Genomic DNA, 21018 nt, shown 5'->3' with positions numbered 1-21018 from the left:
TCCCCAGATCCTCCCAGCCCCCAACAGCCCCAACGAACCCTCAGCCCCCAGTCCCCTCCACCGCCAAACGGCTCCCCCACGCGGCCCAATCAGGGCTCGCGAAGAGGGGAAACGAGTCTCGCTCCGTGCGCGCTGACGTAAGCGCGCCGATCGGGGGGCGGGGCGCGGGGCTCCAGGGGCGGGGGCGGTTCGGAGGGGCGGGGCCTGCGCGGGGCCTGTCGAGCGCGGCGCTGGCTGCCCGTAGTAGCCGCCAGTGTCCTGTCCCGTCCCCGGTCCGGCGCCGCCCGCCTCGCAGCCGGAACAAAGAAGGGTCCGGCCATGGTGGGGATCCCGGGAGCCTTCCAGTGTAAGAGCCGCCTTCCCGCGCAGGGCGGGGGCTGGGGCCGCCATCCTCCCTGCCAGCGTCCCCCGACCCCCTCCGGCTCCCGCCGCCCCCGCTCCCGCCTCGCGGCCGTGTCCCGCCGCCCTGTCCCCATCACCCCTGTCCCCTCTGCCACCGCTACCCCCTCGCTCCTATCCCTGCCCCCGGGTCCCGATCCCTGCCCCCCTCACCCATCCCCTCGCCATATCCTGGCCCCGATCCCTGCCCCCCTCACCCATCCCCTCGCCATATCCTGGCTCCGATCCCTGCCCCCCTCACCCATCCCCTCGCCATATCCTGGCCCCGATCCCTGCCCCCCTCACCCATCCCCTCGCCATATCCTGGCTCCGATCCCTGCCCCCCTCGCCATATCCTGGCCCCGATCCCTGCCTCCCTCACCCATCCCCTCGCCATATCCTGGCCCCGATCCCTGCCCCCCTCACCCATCCCCTCGCCATATCCTGGCTCCGATCCCTGCCCCCCTCACCCATCCCCTCGCCATATCCTGGCTCCGATCCCTGCCCCCCTCGCCATATCCTGGCCCCGATCCCTGCCTCCCTCACCCATCCCCTCGCCATATCCTGGCCCCGATCCCTGCCCCCCTCACCCATCCCCTCGCCATATCCTGGCCCCGATCCCTGCCCCCCTCACCCATCCCCTCGCCATATCCTGGCTCCGATCCCTGCCCCCCTCACCCATCCCCTCGCCATATCCTGGCTCCGATCCCTGCCCCCCTCACCCATCCCCTCGCCATATCCTGGCCCCGATCCCTGCCCCCCTCACCCATCCCCTCGCCATATCCTGGCCCCGATCCCTGCCCCCCTCACCCATCCCCTAGCCATATCCTGGCTCCGATCCCTGCCCCCCTCACCCATCCCCTCGCCATATCCTGGCCCCGATCCCTGCCCCCCTCACCCATCCCCTCGCCATATCCTGGCCCCGATCCCTGCCCCCCTCACCCATCCCCTCGCCATATCCTGGCCCCGATCCCTGCCCCCCTCACCCATCCCCTCGCCATATCCTGGCCCCGATCCCTGCCTCCCTCACCCATCCCCTCGCCATATCCTGGCCCCGATCCCTGCCCCCCTCACCCATCCCCTCGCCATATCCTGGCCCCGATCCCTGCCCCCCTCACCCATCCCCTAGCCATATCCTGGCCCCGATCCCTGCCCCCCTCACCCATCCCCTAGCCATATCCTGGCTCCGATCCCTGCCCCCCTCACCCATCCCCTCGCCATATCCTGGCTCCGATCCCTGCCCCCCTCACCCATCCCCTCGCCATATCCTGGCTCCGATCCCTGCCCCCCTCACCCATCCCCTCGCCATATCCTGGCTCCGATCCCTGCCCCCCTCACCCATCCCCTCGCCATATCCTGGCCCCGATCCCTGCCCCCCTCACCCATCCCCTCGCCATATCCTGGCTCCGATCCCTGCCCCCCTCACCCATCCCCTCGCCATATCCTGGCTCCGATCCCTGCCCCCCTCGCCATATCCTGGCCCCGATCCCTGCCTCCCTCACCCATCCCCTCGCCATATCCTGGCCCCGATCCCTGCCCCCCTCACCCATCCCCTCGCCATATCCTGGCCCCGATCCCTGCCCCCCTCACCCATCCCCTCGCCATATCCTGGCTCCGATCCCTGCCCCCCTCACCCATCCCCTAGCCATATCCTGGCCCCGATCCCTGCCCCCCTCACCCATCCCCTCGCCATATCCTGGCCCCGATCCCTGCCCCCCTCACCCATCCCCTAGCCATATCCTGGCTCCGATCCCTGCCCCCCTCACCCATCCCCTCGCCATATCCTGGCTCCGATCCCTGCCCCCCTCACCCATCCCCTAGCCATATCCTGGCCCCGATCCCTGCCCCCCTCACCCATCCCCTCGCCATATCCTGGCCCCGATCCCTGCCCCCCTCACCCATCCCCTCGCCATATCCTGGCCCCGATCCCTGCCCCCCTCACCCATCCCCTCGCCATATCCTGGCCCCGATCCCTGCCCCCCTCACCCATCCCCTCGCCATATCCTGGCCCCGATCCCTGCCCCCCTCACCCATCCCCTCGCCATATCCTGGCCCCGATCCCTGCCCCCCTCACCCATCCCCTCGCCATATCCTGGCCCCGATCCCTGCCCCCCTCACCCATCCCCTCGCCATATCCTGGCCCCGATCCCTGCCCCCCTCACCCATCCCCTCGCCATATCCTGGCCCCGATCCCTGCCCCCCTCACCCATCCCCTCGCCATATCCTGGCCCCGATCCCTGCCCCCCTCACCCATCCCCTCGCCATATCCTGGCCCCGATCCCTGCCCCCCTCACCCATCCCCTCGCCATATCCTGGCCCCGATCCCTGCCCCCCTCACCCATCCCCTCGCCATATCCTGGCTCCGATCCCTGCCCCCCTCACCCATCCCCTCGCCATATCCTGGCTCCGATCCCTGCCCCCCTCACCCATCCCCTCGCCATATCCTGGCTCCGATCCCTGCCCCCCTCACCCATCCCCTCGCCATATCCTGGCCCCGATCCCTGCCCCCCTCACCCATCCCCTCGCCATATCCTGGCTCCGATCCCTGCCCCCCTCACCCATCCCCTCGCCATATTCTGGCTCCGATCCCTGCCCCCCTCACCCATCCCCTAGCCATATCCTGGCCCCGATCCCTGCCCCCCTCACCCATCCCCTCGCCATATCCTGGCCCCGATCCCTGCCCCCCTCACCCATCCCCTCGCCATATCCTGGCCCCGATCCCTGCCCCCCTCACCCATCCCCTCGCCATATCCTGGCCCCGATCCCTGCCCCCCTCACCCATCCCCTCGCCATATCCTGGCCCCGATCCCTGCCCCCCTCACCCATCCCCTCGCCATATCCTGGCCCCGATCCCTGCCCCCCTCACCCATCCCCTCGCCATATCCTGGCCCCGATCCCTGCCCCCCTCACCCATCCCCTCGCCATATCCTGGCTCCGATCCCTGCCCCCCTCACCCATCCCCTCGCCATATCCTGGCCCCGATCCCTGCCCCCCTCACCCATCCCCTCGCCATATCCTGGCCCCGATCCCTGCCCCCCTCACCCATCCCCTCGCCATATCCTGGCCCCGATCCCTGCCCCCCTCACCCATCCCCTCGCCATATCCTGGCCCCGATCCCTGCCCCCCTCACCCATCCCCTCGCCATATCCTGGCCCCGATCCCTGCCCCCCTCACCCATCCCCTCGCCATATCCTGGCCCCGATCCCTGCCCCCCTCACCCATCCCCTCGCCATATCCTGGCCCCGATCCCTGCCCCCCTCACCCATCCCCTCGCCATATCCTGGCTCCGATCCCTGCCCCCCTCACCCATCCCCTCGCCATATCCTGGCCCCGATCCCTGCCCCCCTCACCCATCCCCTCGCCATATCCTGGCTCCGATCCCTGCCCCCCTCACCCATCCCCTCGCCATATCCTGGCTCCGATCCCTGCCCCCCTCACCCATCCCCTCGCCATATCCTGGCCCCGATCCCTGCCCCCCTCACCCATCCCCTCGCCATATCCTGGCCCCGATCCCTGCCCCCCTCACCCATCCCCTCGCCATATCCTGGCTCCGATCCCTGCCCCCCTCACCCATCCCCTCGCCATATCCTGGCCCCAATCGCTGAGCCCCCCATCCCCATCCCCTAGCCATATCCTGTCCACAGGGTCCCGATCCCTGACCCCTCACCCATCTCCTCGCCATATCCTGGCCCCGATCGCTGATCTCCCCCCTCACCCATCCCCTAGCCATATCCTGCCCCCAGGGTCGCGATCCATGAGCCCCTCACCCATGCCATATCCTGGCCCTGATCCCTGAGCCCCCCTCACCCATCCCTATGCCATATCCTGCCCCCAGGGCTCTGATCCCTGAGCCCCTCACCCATCCCCCGCCCTGCCCCCATGTCCCCGATCCCTGAGCACCTCACCCATCCCCTAGCCATATCCTGCTCTGAGCCCCTCACCCATCCCCTAGCCAAGTCCTGTCCCCAGGGTCTCGAGCCCCTCACAACATTTTCCCATTCCTGATCTCTCTGAACCCTTATCCTGGATCCTTGTGCCCTCACCCCACCTATTTCTTTTCATGCTCCGCCTCCCTTCCCCTGATCCCTCACCGCATCCCCATTCCGTGTTCCATCCCCACCACCTTCCCTGTGCTCCTCACCAGCATTCCCCTTCCCTCTGGGTTCCCATCTCCTGCCTGTCCCCTATTCCCCTCATCACTTCTGATCCCCATCCCCCTGTCTTGCCTACCCCGGGCCCACTTCTTGCCCCTGCCCCTTCCACTGGGATCTGGAGCAGTGAATTGATGTTTAAGAATGATCTAGTAAATGCCTGCCCTCTCTCTACCTCGGGGGTTTCTAGGGAATGAGCTGCTGTTGGTGCAGAGCTTTAAGGGCTGCTTCCAATGTACAGTTCTCCATGGTGGTAAGGGCGATCTAGATTCTTTCTCTCCTTGGGCTGGTTTAGTGTCAGCCCCCCTGGGTTGCCCTTGATAACCACACTGGCTGGGTAGCTGGTGCTTGCTTTGACGAGAAGGAATGGCAGCTGAAAATGAGTGTGTAAATTAATGTTACTCCTGACTGCATTCACAGTTTGTTTATTTTTGTAGGGAGATGGGGAAGGAAGTGCATTTGCTGCAGGGCTGCCTGCTTCAACAGGGTCTGGGAGATTGTGTTATGGGAGTAGATATTGGTCTCAAGCTTGAGCAGGCCGGGCAGCCCAAGATGTGATGGATGTGGGGTGGGGGACACACCGTTACTCTGGAGTCAATGTACCTTAGCATTAGGTGTGATCAAGGTGTATTGGAAACTGGGTGGTGGCAGCTGTGAATGCTTTTGCTAAGCATCTCTGCCACTTCCCCTCCAGATGTCCAAACCCACTTTCTCCCTCACCCTGGCCAGTGTTCTTCTGTTCTGTCATTGATCTCCTCTAACTTCTATTTGTGCACCAAATCTCTTCAAAAATATTGAATTCTATTGCCCTTATTGCAGGTTAAATCTGTGGAAAACTTGAAAGCCCCAAAGTTTTAATTTTTTTCCTTCAAAGGGTATTTTAAAAAAACAACACCAAAAACTTCAAATAGTGTGTTCAGCTTTGTGGAAACTTTAAAAGAAATTGCTTCTTGGCTCAGACTAACATGAAAAATGTTCATCTCCAAAGCAGCATTTTTGAGAGAGATCTGAGGGAGCGAGTGCGGGTTTGGAATGGGCCTCTTTTTGTTGTGGTGGTTGCAATCGATGACGGTTAGTCTGGCCTGGAGAAAGGAAGTCTGCAGCTCAGATATCCCAGGATTTTTGGGGCCAGTTCTTGCTCCCATTGAAGTCAATGGCAAGATTTCTGTTTACTTCAGTGAGAGCAGGACTGGGCCCATAGGGTAAAATTCACCTCTGGGCAGCGAGGAGCAAGTGCAAGGGTTTAATTGTTATATAGGCTGTGTGCTGGCATTTTGCACTGGAGTATATTTTACCCCTTGTGAGACAATGATTATTTCGAATGTTGTTAAGATAACATGCTAATCATTCTGGGTTCAGTCTAACTATTGGGCAGGTGCAGGAGACCATTACATGCCTGTGGAGTTATTGCCTTAAGTGAGGCTCTTTTGTAGACATGTGGGTTCACCCAGAAGGAATTGGGTGCAGGATTGGGCCCGTTCATCTTAAAAAGCTTGATTCTCCCTACTTGCCTTTGGCATTTACAAAAGTGTGTTCTTAATTTTGAGCAAAACCTTTTCAGTTCTTTTTGAAGGGAAATGTTTTATGGATACCTGAGGATTGTACAATTTGTGTCTGGGAAATTGTTTTCATAACAAATGTAAGTTTTTCTGCAATTCAAGTAGATCTGTTACTTCAAGAAATTGTGCAATGTCATATTAACTTCATTTAAAAAATAATATGACTAAACAAGTGTCCGTGTGTGAATGAAGCTGTCAAATGCTTAGGGCTGTCTAGACTAGAAAAGTACCACTATAATTATGTTGGTTGGGAGGGTGATTTTTTTGACCATTATACCAGTATAGTTAAGCTGATATAGCTTTACTGGAATAACTCCCCATGTGGACACTCTTATTCCAGAATAAGAGTGTCTACGTGTGGGGTGCCATATATTAGTGTAGCTTATTCCATTTCTGAACCAAAATAAGCTATACTGATATAAACACTTTTACACTGGTATAACTCTGTCCATACTAGTACTGTTGTACTGCTTTAACTATACTAGTATAGGTAAAGTGGCAAAACTTTCTAGTGTATGCAAGCCCCTTACGAAGTACTTCCCATTTTCAAAACTCAGTGAGTATTAACTAATCCTTTACAACCCTCTTGTGAATTACTTGGGGCGGGGAGGGATAGCTCAGTGGTTTGAGTATTGGCCTGCTAAACCCAGGGTTGTGAGTTTAGTCCTTGAGGGGGCCATGTAGGCATCTGGGGCAAATATAAGGGACAGTACTTGGTCCTGCTGTGAAGGCAGGGGACTGGACTCAAGGTCCCTTCCAGTTCTATGAGATAGGTATATCCCCATATTAAATCCTTTCCTTTTCACAGATGGGGAAATAGAGGCAAAGGTTGTCATCAGTGCCTGGCTGCAGAGGAAGTCAGTATCAGAGTAGTGTCCTGTACTGGGATCACTAGACTGCACCTATCTCTACTAGCCCACTCATCTTCATTACACTGCATGAGTTTAGAGGGAAGGTTAAAACCTGAAACTACTTGATCTTAAGCTGTTCAGGGTGTTTGCTTTAACTCTGTATTGTTCTATAGTTTGTAAATACTCCATGACAAAGTATTCTCTGTTGTAGAGCACAAATGTGTTTCAAGTCTCTCTGGGCTGGTAAAGCAACCGTATATCTGTGTAAAATGAATTGAACAGAAAGAATAGAACTGGATTGCAGATCAGACTGGAAGGTCAGAATGTAGGAGTCTTTGTTTTGCTTTCTGACAGTAATGGTTCTTCACTGCAAAATCCTAGGAAACCTACTAACTGTCATGTTTACATGTGTCCTTCCTATCAGACAAACAGCCAGATGAACTAGAAACAGAATTGTGTGTAACGGAACACTCCAGTGTTGCTATATAGCAGCCTACAGAGTGCTCCATTGGGGATAAGAAGGTGATTAACTTGGGCTCCGTTTTAACTAGCTTTACCGAAACAGGAGGTCTCCTTCTAGGAAGAGTTGCAGTCCTTTTCTTTGAAAGCTGTAAAGTTGGCAGGGCTGCAGGGAAGTACATTACTGCTGCCAGGGAGTGGATAGATGGTTAGTGTGTGTATATAGCAGTAATAGCTATATTCTTCTGTTCATTCTTCTCATCTTTTCTTATGTGTGCAGCACTTTGTTAATTTATGGATAAACTTGTGTGTTCAGAATTGATTTCAAGCAACAGTGGGCTGAGTTGTACAATGCAGGAAGAGAGAGAGATCACATTGTGATGCCTTTGTGTAACTGTGGAATAGGATGGGTGTTCGCTAAGATCAGTTAAACTGTATCCTGAGTGTGTCTGTGTTGACAAGTTGAGTTCAATGAAGCAAGGCAACCAGTGAAAGTGCATCCTGAAGTTCAAAGAAAATGAGAGAGCATTTTAAATTGAAATGTGCTGGCTTGAAAGGGAATCTGTCTAAAGACAGATGCCAGCAGTAATGTAGAAACAGCCAGAAAAGCTACATGCCTGGTTACTGAAGAAATTACCAAATGAAGGAAACTACAGATGATGGATAAATCCTTGTGGGGTGGTGGAAAAATGTACTGGGATGTGGTGGGAGTGAGGATATTATGCAATCAACCCAGTTAAAAATATTTTTGTGTCAAACCCTGCACACTCAAAACACCATATTGCCCAGGTGGCTGCTGAGAGAAGTAAACTCTAGTAGAGCGGTCATATTATAATAACATGAGTTAGATCATGTAATTACATGTCTCACATTCGCAGGCTATGCAAGAGTGTTCTTCAGCTTGGATGTGTCTTGCAAAAATAACTTGCAAAAAGTCCCATGGTGACCTGTTTGTGGCGCAGAATGACTTTGCAATCAGTGGTGCAGGCATTGACAAGAATGCATATTGGTGCAGGACCAAGCACGAGGTGAAAAGACAATCTCTTAATACCCTACTCAGAAAAGCCATTCAAGGGGGGAGGAAGGATAGTCCTGTGGTTAATGCACTAGAGTGGGACTCTGGAGACCATGTTCAACTCCTGCCTCTGCTACAAATTTTCTGTGTGACCTTGGTAAGTCACTTAGACTTGGATCCTCAAAGGTATATAGACACCTAATGCCCATTGAAATCAGGTTTTGATTGCTTTGATTCAGCAAAGCATTGAAGCATATATGTAACTTCAAGCCTGAGAGTAGCCATGTTGAAGTCAATGGGTGCATGCTTAAATGCTTGACTAGATCAGGGCCTTTTGGGTAGTCTCAGCGACACTGCAATCAGGAGATCAAAGCTAGTTCTAGTAACAAGAGCAGTAAAGTTGCAGCAGCACAACCAGTGGTAGCATGGCCAGCAGCCATTCAAGTTTGTACCCAGTATCCTGGGCAGGGTTGTACTCAGGAGGTTAGCCCATGCTGCTGTCGCTGCTACACTGCTGTTGTTACTAGAACTAGCAATGATATTCTACATCAGGGGTCGGCAACCTGTCAGAAGTGGTGTGCCGAGTCTTTATTTATTCACTTTAATTTAAGGTTTCGCGCGCCAGTCATACATTTTAACGTTTTTTAGAAGGTCTCTCTCCATAAGTCTATAGATTATATAACTAAACTATTGTCGTATGTAAAGTAAACAAGGTTTTCAAAATGTTTAAGAAGCCTCATTTACAATTAAATTAAAATGCTGATCTTTTGCCGCTGGCCCCCTCAGCCCGTTGCCGGCCTGGGGTTCCATTCACCTAGGCTGGCAGCAGGCTGAGCGGAGCCTGTGGCCGGGACCCCAACTGGCAAGGGGCAGGCAGCCAGAACCCCAGACTGGCAGCAGGCTGAGTGGGGCCTGCTGCCGGGACCCCAGACTGGCAGAGGGCTGAGAGGTTCAGCCCACTGCCAGTCTGGGGTTCCATCCGCCGGGTCCCGGCTGCCGGCCCCGCTTAGCCCGCTGCTGGTCTGGGATCCCGGCCCTGCCCACATAGAGTGGGTACCTACCTTCTCCCTGGTTCTAGCCCATTCTCTTCCTCTCTCTCTGCACTGAGCTGAGGGTGGGAGTGCACTGAGCACAGGGCTGGGGGTGAAGGAGCAGGCTGGGGGTTGGGGTGTAGGGTCTAGCCAGGAGCTAGAATGAGGGAAGAGGCTCAGGGTTGGGGCAGGAGTTTGGATGTGGAGTGCCTACCTGGACAGCTACCATTTGGTGCGAGGGGTGCAGGTGGGAATGTGGGGGTGGGGGTGGTGCAGGAGCTCCCATTTGGTGCGAGGGGTGGGGGTGGGAATGTGGGGAGTGCAAGAGTCCGGTCATGGGGTGTGGGGGGGCTGGGTATGTGTGGGGGGTGCTGGAGTCAGGGCAGGAGGCTGGGTTTGTGTGAGGGGGTGCAGGGTTCAGGGCAGAGGGCTGGGGGTGTGTGTGTGTGGGGGGTGCAGGGGTCAGGGCAGAGGGCTGGGGGTGTGAGCTAGGGTCATGGGGGTGCTCCCAGCCCCCTGCCCAGAGCGGCTCATGGCAGGGGGCTGGAGGGGATATGGGATATGTCCTGATTCCACCCCCCATCCCCAAGGCCCTGTCCCCACCTCTTCTCCGCCTCCTCCCTGGAGCAGCGAGCACCCTGTGGCTCTGCTTCTTCCCCTCCCTCGCAAGGGCCATCAGCTGATGGGCAGCAGGGAGGGAGAAGAAGAGGGGCAGGACCCCAGCACTCTGGGGGAAGAGGCGGGGGAGGGGGAACTTGCGTGCCCTGCAGCACAGCTGGCAGAACCAAGCTTCTTCACCCTGCCCCCGTGGGCGGGGGGGGGTGTGTGTGTCCCGGCCGCCGGCCCTGCTCAGCGTGCTGCCGGCCTGGCAGGCAGCAGCGTGCCATTAAAAAATCGGCTTGCATGCCATCTTTGGCACACGTGCCATAGGTTGCCGATCCCTGTTCTAGATGATCAAACCTAACTCAGCTATGTCTACGCAAGCTGCAGTTAAATCTCTGGACTGCTGTTTGGACATACCCTTTGCCTCTTTGTGCCTTGATTCCTCATCCCTAAAATAGGCAGAGGAATGCTCCCCTACATCTCAGGGGTTCTGTTAGGATAAAAGTACCAATGTTTGTGAGGTGCTCAGATATTATGATGATGGAGGCCATGTAAGTAGATAAAGAGCAGGCAAAAAAATGGTGTGAGTGCCAGTTATTGTTAACCATATGGGCAGCAGCTGAACACTAAGGAGCTTGAGGCCAACATTTACCGCACAGTGAAGCGTAGTGTCTGTCTGAGGACATGTTTACATTTTGTCTTTGATATTTAGAAGAAGCAAGTCAGCAGGAGTGGGCATATAATATCAGTAATGCCAAATATATACATTGACTTGGCTATTTGGCTAATGTTTTCATTACATTAATGAACAAATTTACTGGCTGCATTGATAAAGTACTGTGGAGGAATCCTTAAATGTTCTCTATGAAGCTGATGGCTCAGAATAGAAGTGGGAATGCAGGTGACCATGGGTGTTTGAAATTGGGAATATTCCAGATTACTTTAAAATAGATACTAGCATACCTCACTTGCATATATCTCTTTCTGGTATGATAATGGGGACAGCTCTGATGCACAAAAATTAAAACTGATCCTTTAGGGACTTGACTGCTTTTATCCTGAGGTAAATTCAATGGCTTTAGTAGAGTTACTCTTCCTTTACACCAGAGTAGGTAAGATCAGAAGTGGGCCCTGAATCTTTTGAACTGGCTGAACAAGAGAAGCATTTTCTTGAATATGGTGTGCGACTTTTCCGAGCACTGGATGGAAAACAGCACGTGCGTGAGGTAGAACTCATGAATCGATTTGCTTCAGAGCAATGTTGAAATGAAAAGTCACCGAACTTGAGACCATTATTAAGAATTTCATCATAAATTAACAAAATCTCACAACTAGCTCAATTTTTACGCTGTGCCTCTAATTTTTTTTTTTTTTAAAAAAAAGGCCTGCTCTGCTTTCACTTCTATTGGTGTAAATCAGGAATGAGTCCATCTGTGGCGTTAGCATGGCATAAAACTGATGTAAGTGAGAAGGGAATCAGGCACCACAAGTCCTCTGGTACGGGAAGTTATGGATTCAGTGCCTTAGCCCAGATAATTGATTCACCTGAAACTCTTCCAGGCCGTTTGAAACTATTTTTCCAAGGCTTCTCCTTGCCTCCTGTGGAGAGTATCAATGAAAGAAAGTCTGTGGCAGAAAATTGTCCCTATGTCTGTCTTCTCTTCCCCACACCTGAAGCCTGTCTAATTCAACAGGGAAGATTACCATCTGATGTCTATTATGTTGTCTCAATAAACTTTAGTCTCCAGGGTTGTAATGCCTGCACCTTTCATTAGTGCTAAAATTCCCCTTCCTTTCCCCCAACAAAAAGCCCATCCTTCTGGAAAGAGAAGCACGAACTGCTACAAGTAATGACAGGTTTCAGAGTAGCAGCCGTGTTAGCCTGTATCTGCAAAAAGAAAAGGATGACTTGGGGCACCTTAGAGACTAACAGATTTATTTGAGCATAAGCTTTTGTGTAGCTCACGAAAACTTACGCTCAAATAAACTCGTTAGTCTCTAAGGTGCCACAAGTCCTCCTTTTCTTTTTGCAAGTAATGAGTCGTCCTTCAGCTGAACTTTGTTCTATAAATCAGCCTTTAAGTTATAAGCAGAGACACGAGATCAGTGGGCAGAGAACCCTGCATCCTTTTAGGGCTCAGAGTCTAGCTTTTCCCTTGAATGTACAGAATTCTGGAAAATTTGAGACTTCATTTAAAAATAGCCCTCACCCTTCTGGTTGTAAGGATGCTTTAAACCGTGTGCTACTGGCATGACTGAAACTGAACAGTGACATAGTAACACTGTTTGAAACATCTCATTCCACCCAAAAAATCATCTAATTGGGATGGTGCCAGGTTTCAGAACTAGCTGGCAATTTAAAATGTTGATATTAGCCATTTTTCTGTGGATCATCTCAGAAGGAACTGTCTAAAGCAGGTATGTACCTGATGTTCCATTAATTTAAAACAGTGCTGTAGATGAACACTGCTGCCGCTTTTAAAGACCATCTAAGCTAGTCTTTGTTAAAGTAAATCAATAAAAAACCACAATAAAGGGCTAGTTCTGCTTTCTCTAATGTCTCCCTTTCTCCGTCTGGTATCTGGGGACTCTGTTGTAATAGCAAATGCCTCCAAATATATCACCTGGGGCCAATGTAGCTCTTGTATGTGTTTGCCCAGCCATTTCTAATGCACTCATTACTGTAACGTCTAGGTGCAGATCTTGTGGTGGATCTCACCCCGCTGTCCCCCATGGACAGCAGTTGCAGGGCCTGGGATGCTGAGCAGGACATGCTGGGATGATCTACGCTCCCAGATGGACAATGGACAACTTCATAACGTGACACCTTTTGCAGCCTACTTCTCCTCTCCCCCACCCTGCCCAAACTGTTGCCATCTCTGCTGTGGGGCCTCCTGGTTGTTGAGGTGGGGGAAGAGACTGATCTCAGGGCTCTGAAACTCTTGTGATGGGAAGGAGAGTGGTCCTGTGAAGAAAGTGCCGTTGGGAGAGCCTCTGCTCCCCACACCATGTGATTCCCTGTAATGAGCCACATGAAGCATTTATTGCTATTCCTATTGCTGCTATAACAGCATCCCTCCATCGTGATAGTAATGACAAGTATTTATAGAGCACCTCACTGAACAGTGGACACTTTACAGGAGTCTTGGGAGGCAACTGGTGGCTTTTTCTCTCCTTAGGTCATCTTCTGGGCATTGCCAGCTGGCCTTCCTCCCCATGCCAGATCTTTAGGGAGTTACCAAAGGGGCCCCGAGCCCCCCTCTCGCCAAGCTCAGAGCAGGCTGTATAATTTTCAGGGGCAGAGCTGCTGCAAGACTAAGGGTGAGGCGTGGCTAGCGCACTGAGCTTACAGAACTCCAGTCCCACCTTCCAGGGTCTGAGCCCAGGCTCTACCACTGCACCATGCTCGTACGCAGGCCTGTCAGATACAAAATGCTGGATTCCTGCATTGCAACCTTGGAGAAGCTGTGGGTTTTCCATAGAACTCGTTCCAACAGCAGTGAGCGCAATGCCTGCCCTTACCCTATTTCTTAAGATGTTCAGTGACCCATTTATCTTATGTTATCTAGTATTAAGACATAACTTAAGAAACAATACATATTTCCTAGATTTGGGACTCCAAGCTCACTGACTCTTGTTGCCAAAATTCCACAGAGATATCAGCATCTTGATTAGATGCTGTTCAAAGACAGAGATGCTTAAAAGCCATGTGGGCTCTCCTTTCCCTGAGGCCAGACCTCCTTGGAGCTAATGAAGGTTACGTGGGCCTGGCAATGAGAATGTACTCCAGTGGCTGTTTCTTGGTACCAAATCTTCAGTAGTCTCTGTGGTTACGCTGCAAACTAGATTTTCCGGAACGCTTATCTAGAACTTCTTGTTATCTAAAGCAGTCGTGGCTCCAGATATAGGGAGTTTCAATAAAACGATGTCTGAGTAAATGTGTGTGTGTGTGCGTGCGTGCATGCGTGTGCACACTCACATGTGTGAGGAGCCCAAGAGCCAGGGTGTGGGGTGCTTTAGCTGAATGCTAAAACACCATGGAGCCCAATGCCTCCCAGGATTTCCACCACTGTCCTGGCTCCTCTGTTCAAGGAACCCGGCCAGCAGCCTTTCAGGTCTGCAGCCAGGGTCTTCCCTCCCCCTTATCCATAGCTTTGTTGGGGACCAAGAAACTGTTGGATATTCGGGACTCTATAGGGTTTTTGTTAGGGAGGGGAAAAAGTGTTCAAGGTGGTTGGCTCCCTGATGGGCCATACTCAGGCAGGTGGCTGGGTTTATCTTGTGACATCACTCCAATGTCTGACATTTCTAGCTCAGAAACAATAACTTGTGCTAAGCTTGTCTTATCTGTGGACATGTTTTTCTAATTAAAGACAAAGCTCAGTAAATATTTTTTAAATGATTGAATTGCCAAAGTATGAAATACACATGTTGGAAGTCAGACACACTGAATACCATGTGCGATTTCCCATAGCCCTCCATTAGAGAAGGTTAGTGTGATGCAGATCTTAGAGCTGTGGATGACAGGTTTATCTGGGATGATTGGCAAAGATTTATAAACTAAGAGGAGATTTACTTTACACACACCTCTCTCCCTCTCCCCTGTTCCACCCTGTCTCAGAAGTAGGAAATTGGGATCACATTAAAGTCCTAATTGGTTTGGCTCCAGCAAAGGTTTGGCGGCTGCCAAATAGTTAATTTATTGTGTGAGAGTTTGGCCATGTGTTGAGAGGCAAATTTGCTTTAAGCAAGGGATCTTTTGTAAACTGAACATCTATTCATTCAGCAGGCTCTGTTTACAAGTGAGCTCTGAGCAGGCCCCAGGAGAAACAGGCCTGTTTTACATAACAATCAGAACACAACAGGGCCCATGGACTCCAACACAGCAGGAGAAGGGAAGAGAGAAGGTTTGGGTCTTTCGAGCCCTGTGATGAGCTGAATCAATGGATGCAGGGTTTGTCCTCTCTTCGTGTGTTAGAAAAGCTTTGGAAATACTTGGGCGAAACAGTTTAAAGGGGTTTTTAGTATGACATTAATTTTAAGTCTCTAAAATGTTTGTCTTCATGAAGGTAGGGGAAGCTCTGAGGAGAAACTTTTGGAAAGAGAAGCAGGCCTAGTGCTGTCACCTCTAGCACAACCTGGTGGGGAGACCTACAGGGTCGTTAGTTTTCTTTTCCTTTATGTTATGAGGAAGGGTAAACTGGAATGCACTTTTATCTGGCTGGCTTTCTGTAGCCCTGCAGGACCTTGCTTTGTTCTTGATCCCGGTACTCTGTGAGATCGAGATCGCTCTTGCTGGTGATAATTTTTCATGTTAGATTTGTTATCTCTGGCTCTTTTCTCTTGGGTCTGGTGAATCTAGTAAGGTTTGACTCATGTGAACTTGTGTGGGAAGAAGTCTCAGGCTGTCACATTGGCTTTAACTATAAACCGCTCTTATTTAGACTATCATCTTTGTTTGGTGTTCTTGACATGGAAGTTGCATGTAGTGGACAGGATATTGCAGACTGAGATGCAGTATCTCAGCATGGCTTTGGACTTGGCATATGGTTTGAAGAAACTGATAGGGACTAAATCATGGCTGTAATAAAAATTATCTTTAATTTATCACTGACAGTTAAATAACTAACTTTGTGTTAGGGACCCGCTTCCAGCTAAGAAGAAACAATGGTATTACTGAGGTGCCCAATGGCACCCTTATTGTCAATTGTAATTTCCATTACAAAATTGAGATCTTAAGGTTCAATATTTTGGCCATTTAATTTTCAGCTGTGAAATGTTCCATGCATGCTAACTACAAGGCAAGAGCTCAGAGGGGGATTTTAGGTGCTTAGCCCTGAGAAGGAATTTGTTCTTGTGCCTTCAGATATTTCAGAGTGCTGAGCGTTTAGGAGAAATTGGTAGGTGGTTGCAGCACACTCTCAGCAATACTTTTCCTTCTGTAACTTCCATCTGCTCCTCAAGCAACTTCCTTAGCTGTGCTAAAATCCATTAAGTCCTATTTATAATCCAAAGGCAAATACAATACAACCATTGATTTGTTTATGTAAATGTAACCTTTCTCCTGATAATTGTAATAATTCTGAAGACACCTAATGATAGTACAAAGTCAGTAAAGGTGTATTTTATGTATGTATCAAACACTTCCAGTGGAAACATGATCATTGTCACAACTGAATGTTAATCAATTTGTGTGTGTGTGTGTGGGGGGGAGTTGCAGAGGCATCAGTTCAACAAACAATATTAGATCAAGCCGAACCTCTTTGTACCAAAGCTGCTTCTGCCTGGGGCTGCCACATGCTATTCTGACACACAGACTAACACATTCAGGACATGTAGCACCCTCCGTTTGCCAGTTTTAGTGTTGAGATGATGGCAGGTTCAGGCAGCATTAACTGCTTTGTACAGACGAGTTGCGTGGGTGTTGGAGCAAACAATAAGGATTGTTTTATAGAGCATCTTTTCATCCCAAAGGATCCTAAAGAGTGTAAAATCTTGTCCAGGAAACTCTTCTGCACCCACCACTCTGGGGTTAACTACAGTAATTGTTTCATAGCACACAACAGTACCTAACAGTTTAGGCAGGAAGCAAAGAGGAATACTGTATCCAGTTGCAGAACAAAATAGAATTAATATCAGGATTTGCCTCAAATAGCAGAACTGTCTTCATTCCAGCTTTACCCAAGTTGGATGAAAGTTTTCTCTCCATTGTCTTTTCTTTGTTTTAAAGAACATCGTACTTAAATCAAGTCCTTCTTAATGTAATGATTAAAAATAGCAAATTTTAGCCAGAAATTCTTATGAGCTCCTACCACCCGCTGTGTTTGCAGTTCAGATTACTTTACCTGGGAGAGCTGTTGACCTTCCGACACCAATGGCCCAGCCTTTACTCTTTAAGCTGGTTAACTGCCTAGTTTGTATTTCACAATGTGCTTGAAAACTCCACCACCTTCATGAAACTGTTACATTCTCACTTTCAGAGATACTTGGACCAGGAACCATTAAAAAGCAGTTAAACTAGCTTGGGGTCATGTGCCTCAGTGTAAACACCTGCCTCCTGTTTGGGTACTGTGGCTCAGGAAGGCAGCAGTGGCTGGAAGGTGAGTGTGGATCTGTGGAGGGGAATATATAATATATCGTTTGTTTGTTTTTTAGAAGTAGCCTACTTATCAATAACTGCAGTCCTCCATCATGGGGTAACTTTGTTGGAAGTAAACAGTGGCTGGGATGGTTAGAATATGGAACCGCCTTTCTGTCTGCATAAGCTTAGCATGCCAGTGGTTTGAATCTGCAGACCAGAACTCCTTTCCAACTGGCTACATTTACCAGGATGACTGCACCATCCACAAATGGGGGTGCATCAGTGCTTTTTGCACCTGTTTTGTAACACAGCAGTACAATATGCAGGGCATCCAAGTAATTTATACCCCAGCAAACACATCCTGGCATTGGGAACATGAGTTTCCATCTCATTAAGCTACTGGCAAAGCCTTGGTAATTCCAGTCACTGGTACAGTAGAGGAATTATCCCCCCAACACTGCTAGTTCTGTCAGTCCAGAAAATCACTGTTTATTCTCACCAGTTGTGTGTTTACATTTGAGGGAAGGAGAGATTGTGCTGAAACCATTGTGAACTGTTGCTTCAGTGTGGTCTGCTTTAGTGTTCTTGTTATAAGAACAAAGGGTTTTTTAAATACACATATATAATAGAGGATTTAGATGCATTGAATATAGCTCGGGGGATCTATACCTAGGTTATAATGTTAAATTTGTTTGGAATCTATGGTTTTTAAATACAACAGATTGCACTGATATTAAAGCTTACAGAGGCTAGATTGCTTAGCAGTTTATGGAGCCATTCATTTCTAGATCGACTGCAGCCCAGGTTGGCATTGGCAAAGTTATTACCATCTGACAGCTGTTTGTTGGCCTGTGTGAAATGAGTTGTTGGTTTCAGTCCATTCCTAGCAGACAGGTGTCCATATCACAGTTGGTCCCTTTTTGGCAGACTCACTGGAGATGCCAGGGATTAAATAGACCATGGAGACTGGGCTCTCAGGCTCCTAGAAGTGAGCCTCTCCAAGTAAGAGGTGAGGCATATTGATGGAAGAGTGGTATGCTTGTGTTGTGGGGGTTTTTTTGTGGTGAGGATGCAAGGGAAGTTTGCACTGCTTGTGGTTTTGCAGGTTTCAAAATATTTTGTGTACAGAAAAGAGAATCATGTACCCGTGGCCCTGTGTTTCATTACACAACTCGTAATAGTCTTATACAAAATACACTTTGGAGGTTTGTATTGCAGCCTTAATGAGAAAGGTCCATAAAGGAGAGGTCTTGCAGGTCTTTCATGAAAATCTCTGCACTTCATGAAATGCTCTGCTGTTTCTTCATTAAAACAGGATTATCTACTTGAGATTATCCATTCCACATGGGTTGGGCAAGCAGCACTCTTCCATTTTCATGTTAAAATCCTCTAGGCTACAGACAGCCATTGTAAATCGGCTGAGGTAAGGAAGAGTTTTTAGTATCCAGGAGGCTGAGCAGTGCAGAGTTTTGGAAATGTGACTTGAGATGAGAGGAGCTTTTATAAGTGTCAGTTCAATTATGTTTGACTTTTGGACCCATGGGACAGATTTGTGGGTTGTCTTTGCAAACGGCATCTTCAGCAATTCTTAACATTCAAGAGTCCTGTCTCAGAGATTCCTTCTGGCCTTCACTAATCACTTTTTTTTTTTTTTTAATCTAAACCTTAGAGAAAGAGTTCAGAGTTTTTCTAGACATGACACCAAGCAAATCAGTCAGGCAAAAATAGCTTCCATTTGCATAGAGATCTTCTGTATGGTGACCCCTCAAGCTTCTTTTGAAATGATGCCCTCAACCAGATTATTATGGTTGTCCTTGTTACACCCAAACATAGCATTGGCCACTGCAAAACTTTATCCCACTTCTAATGTAAGTTTATTGCATCTGATCCAGTTTCATAAAACTTAAATTCTAGTAAAGGTTCATCTCACTTGGGAAATACCTTTCACATCATCTTTTCCATATTTGGGCTGGGCAGGCTGAGAGAACTCACCCCTGTATATATGAGTACAGTATCTTTTCACCATTCTATACACCATGTCTGCAGTCGCAGTATGAACATCCCGTTTGCTTCCGTGGAAGCTTACGGGGAGTGGTCACGGTGGTGGTGAAGGTAGAAGTATCAATACATGTGGCAATCAGATTAATTACATAGTATTTTAGTTGTAATAAGAATTTGGACTCTTTAGGTCCTTTTTGAACTACTTTATTGTCCAAGCTGCAGGACCAAGTTGCACACAGGCGTAATTGGCCAACATATGAAAAATGGAGGTACTCCTTTGTTACAATGGACATGCCTTTGACATTTTCTCTAGATTTATAAACAAATAAAATAGAGCATATGTAAGGCTCTAGGTGCCTCTGCCATAAATTACAAAAACAAATAAAAACGTACATCACCAAAACTCCCCTCCCTTCTGCACATCTACCCCCAGTCAAAACCCACCCTGTTTTGTAGTATGTGTCTTGCAATGTGCGCTGCAGGCTAGCAGTCCTGGGCTATTTTAGATGTGGGGGAGCTTTTTCCAGAACTGAGGTCCCCTTTGGAGAATGCTCTAATGCCAGGCCCATCTCTTTTAAGTTATTGGGGTCCAGCTGGTGTGCCTCTGCTGATTGTGTGCATCAGTACAGCTGGAGGAGAGAGCCATTTAGGGCTTTATTGATCAAAACCAACACTTCATCTAAAGTCTGAAAAACCAACAGGCAGCCAGTGCAGATCATGGAGCACAGGTGTCATGCACTGTCAGCTGGAAGCATAACTTAATAGTGCAGAAAGCAGCAGCCTGCCTATCTTAAATTTCTGGATTGATTTAAAGTGTTAACCCCAGGTAGCAATTCTGAGGTGACAAAGACAAGGATAACAGTTGCCAGATCCACATCCAAAACAAGCATTTACAATTATCTAGCCAGGCGCAGGTGGTAAAATGCTTTCCTGGACATTAATGCTGTATGATCATTTGTGTACCAACCCAACCCCCAGATTACACTCATGCATTACAGTTGATAGCATCTCACCCTTGATCAAATATAGTGAAAATACGCTAGCTGTATCTTCCAGTTGCTTCCAGCATCAACTCACTGTCATCTGGACTGAGTTTCAACCTGTTTCCTCTCCTCTATGCTCATTCTCCCTGGGACAGTGGGCCTGACACTTAACAGCTGTCCAGGTCAAGAATATTTTTTCTGTCTGACTTTCAAACTTAATATGTGGGCCATTAAGAAACATTTTCTTATTGATGATTAATGGATCTTGATACTTTACATTTGTGTGAAAGTTGCGTTTTTAAAAAAATTATGGTTTAGGGTTGGCAAAAAACCGACCACATGAGACTCCAAGGACTTCATTGTTTTTGCTGAACTGTCAATCAAAAGCTAAGCAAATGTAAGTGACCCTTGTTCAATATAAAAATCTATGTGCCAAATTTCAGATCAGTGGCGTTTGAAATGGCCAACATTTTAAGTGACCAAATAGGATTCACAGTCAAAATGCTGATATGGCCTTAACGACATCAGTACTATAGGGAGCTGTTATAACTTTTATCTGCTTTTAAAGCACAAGGCATGGATGTGAAAGGCCAGGTGTTTGCCTTTAACTGCAGCTGCACCATCTGAGCAAACAGGTGGAGATGCTCAGGGTAGTCATCAAAACGCAGCTGATAAAAGTTAAGAAGACATCTAATGTGCTATTTTACATGAGTAAAATGGACCCCAAGTGGAATCACGTGCAATTAAACACAGCTTTACCTTAACATAGGTGTTGGCTGGACACAGGATTAATAAAATGAACAAAAAATAATGTATGTTTCAGATGTGTTTGTTCTCTCTGGGCAGCAAAGCTGTCAAATCAAACCAGCCATTTCAAAAACTGTTTGTGGGTCACTGAACTTTGGG

General features: G+C 49.5%; 1 protein-coding gene across 2 annotated transcripts in view; it reads left to right on the top strand.

Annotated features, from left to right (window-relative positions):
* The first annotated feature begins 215 nt into the window (after positions 1-215).
* The window catches only part of CBFA2T2 (CBFA2/RUNX1 partner transcriptional co-repressor 2), a 99918-nt gene continuing 79115 nt past the window's right edge, over positions 216-21018 (top strand). For both annotated transcript variants that reach the window (XM_084646479.1, XM_084646477.1), the window contains exon 1: positions 216-346. In XM_084646479.1, coding sequence (XP_084502605.1) covers positions 319-346 — 28 coding nt within the window. In that variant the 5' untranslated portion in view covers positions 216-318. The remainder of the gene's footprint in view (positions 347-21018) is intronic.

This window comes from Lepidochelys olivacea (genome assembly GCF_965140295.1).
Source record: "Lepidochelys olivacea isolate rLepOli2 genome assembly, chromosome: 13".
Lineage (NCBI taxonomy): Eukaryota > Metazoa > Chordata > Testudines > Cheloniidae > Lepidochelys > Lepidochelys olivacea.
The sequence above is the reverse complement of the archived record's forward strand: the minus strand, read 5'-3'. Positions and strand labels throughout refer to the sequence as shown.